The sequence below is a fragment of the Nanorana parkeri genome, unplaced genomic scaffold (assembly GCF_000935625.1).
Source record: "Nanorana parkeri isolate BGI_ZX_2015 unplaced genomic scaffold, ASM93562v1 scaffold1940, whole genome shotgun sequence".
Lineage (NCBI taxonomy): Eukaryota > Metazoa > Chordata > Amphibia > Anura > Dicroglossidae > Nanorana > Nanorana parkeri.
In genome coordinates this window covers 202,730-204,961 of record NW_017308208.1, presented here as the reverse complement: position 1 = coordinate 204,961, position 2,232 = coordinate 202,730, and the positions used below count along the sequence as shown (strand labels likewise).

General features: G+C 48.7%; 1 protein-coding gene across 1 annotated transcript in view; it reads right to left on the bottom strand.

The window, feature by feature from the left end:
- SLC29A1 (solute carrier family 29 member 1 (Augustine blood group)) overlaps positions 1–493 on the bottom strand; it is a 17,170-nt gene extending 16,677 nt beyond the window's left edge. The window contains exon 1 of the mRNA XM_018572111.1: positions 423–493. Coding sequence (XP_018427613.1) covers positions 423–445 — 23 coding nt within the window. The 5' untranslated portion in view covers positions 446–493. The remainder of the gene's footprint in view (positions 1–422) is intronic.
- Between the last annotated feature and the right edge of the window lie 1,739 nt (positions 494–2,232).

The window sequence follows — 2,232 nt, the reverse complement described above, 5'->3', positions numbered from 1 at the left end:
CTGCTGCCCCCCCCTCTCTTTCCTGCTCCCTCTCTCTCTCTCCTAATCCTTCTCTCTCTCTCCTGATCCCTCTCTCCTCTGACCCCCCCCTCTCTCTCTCCTGATCCCTCTCTCTCCTGATCCCTCTCTCTCTTGATCCCTCTCTCCCCCCTGATCTCTCTCCTGATCCCTCTCTCCCCCTGATCTCTCTCCCGCGATCTCTCTCCTGATCCCTCTCTGTCTCTCTCCTGATCCCTCTCTCCACCCTGATCTCTCTCCTGATCCCTCTCTCCACCCTGATCTCTCTCCTGATCCCTCTCTCCCCCCTGATCTCTCTCCTGATCCCTCTCTCCCCCTGATCTCTCCCTGATCCCTCTCTCTATATATACAGTACAACATACATACATACACACAATATATAAACAAGACCCGCCGGCACTTACTTGTCCTTCGGAGGAGCCGTCATGGTGAGTTATTGCCGGGAGTCTCTACAACAGACGGGAAATGGAACCTGAAAAGAAAGAAAAAAGTGTTGGGATCAGTAAGTCTCCGGTGGGATCATTAGAGGACACACATGCAGTGAGTATTACAACACTAATATGTTTCCCTGCAGTCATATTGGTTCCCCTACAATGAGCTGAAGGAAGGACTGGTGCCTGAACTCTGTGGGCTGCTTCAACACCTCCTCTAGCGCTTCCAAGTGCATGAAATATGAGGCTATCAGAGCTACAGAAGGGAGAGAGATCTGTCAGTCAGCCCTGCTGTACACTGCACCTCTTGTCTCAGCCACTACTTCTGTCAGCCGGATGTAAAATTTTAGCTGGTGTGTGTAGGAAGAAGAGAAGGGAGGGGGGGAGGGGGGCTATGGAACTTAAAGTCTATACAAAAACTTTCCCCCTTTCCTTTTAGTTGTGCATGGAAGTGTAGAAGGAAGAGACCCCCTGTGCAGGTTTTTTTTTTTTGCTGTGTAACGTCCTCTGTCATTGTCCTGGTCACCAGAACAAAGAGTGATGAGAAATACATTTTACAGTTGTCACCAGAACAGGAAGTGAGGGGGAATCCTGCAATGGGGACACTTGCTCTGACCACGACTGTCCAAGAAAGGGAGTTTCTCACTCCCTGTTGCAGTGCCAGGACAGGAAGTGAAGGGAAATCACCTCAACTCTCACAAGGGTTTAACCCTTCTCTACTCCATCCACAACTAAACACTTTGCCTTTATACATCCTTTAATATAAGGAAGATGAACAAGTGTATCTATGTACATTGTGATATGACACGGGGCGGCCATATTTGTTAATTACCTGTGCAGGTTCTGCTTCCTACTCAGTAGTGCTGCACAGTGACTGCGCCTTTTTTTTTTCCATATTTATAAAGCAGTGAATGTGCCTTTCGGCAAACAGTCACTGCAAGTGAATCTTTCTGGTGCCTTTTCCAGACAATTATTGATTCACCTGCAGTGAATGTCACATTTACAGTATGCCACCTATGTGTCCACCATTAAACACTTTTTATGTGGCCAGTCCAGTAATTGATTTTATCTCAGCAAGTAAGCGGATCGTACTTGCCAGCCGTACAGACAGCGTAAAGAGGGGAAATTACAATTCAGTTTCTGGATTCACTAGAAATATGGAAATGAAAGTAAAATAAAAGCATCCAGGAGACTCGTATAATAATTACTCAGAGAAAAGCAATGAGCTGGTTGTACGGGGACACAGCCGCTGTGACCTCTGTTCTTACAATGGAGGCCATGCGGATGGGACATCGGAGAGACTCGTCTGTTCTTATCAGTGTTCAGGAGGGGAAAGGAGCCGCTGTACCGGCCTAATGGCTTGTATGGATGGAATCGGAGTACTCTGACTGGTAATGGGGGTCCTAAAGGGTCCTGAGTATGGGAAGGAAACCGAATTAAGCGTCCACTCACATAAGAGTGGGAGTCGGGAGTACTTCCCTAGTGCTAGGACCTGGCAGGGCCCAGTTCCTCCTGATCTGAATTGGTCTACCTTGTCTGGCCATGGGCTGGGAAGGCACGAAGCCTGCGGTGTTCATGTGCCCCCTGGGAGTGGTGACCCGGTGGTGCCCAAGTAGCACTATGGGTTTGGGTCCCCACTGTGTGAAAGGCACGTTGGCTACGACACAACTTGTTTTTGCTGCGCATCGCCTCTCGGGCTAGGCCTTTTGGCTAAGACCAGGGGTCATTTTTTATTACCGAGCCGTAGTCTCGCACTTCGGCACTTATTTATTTTTTCTTCACT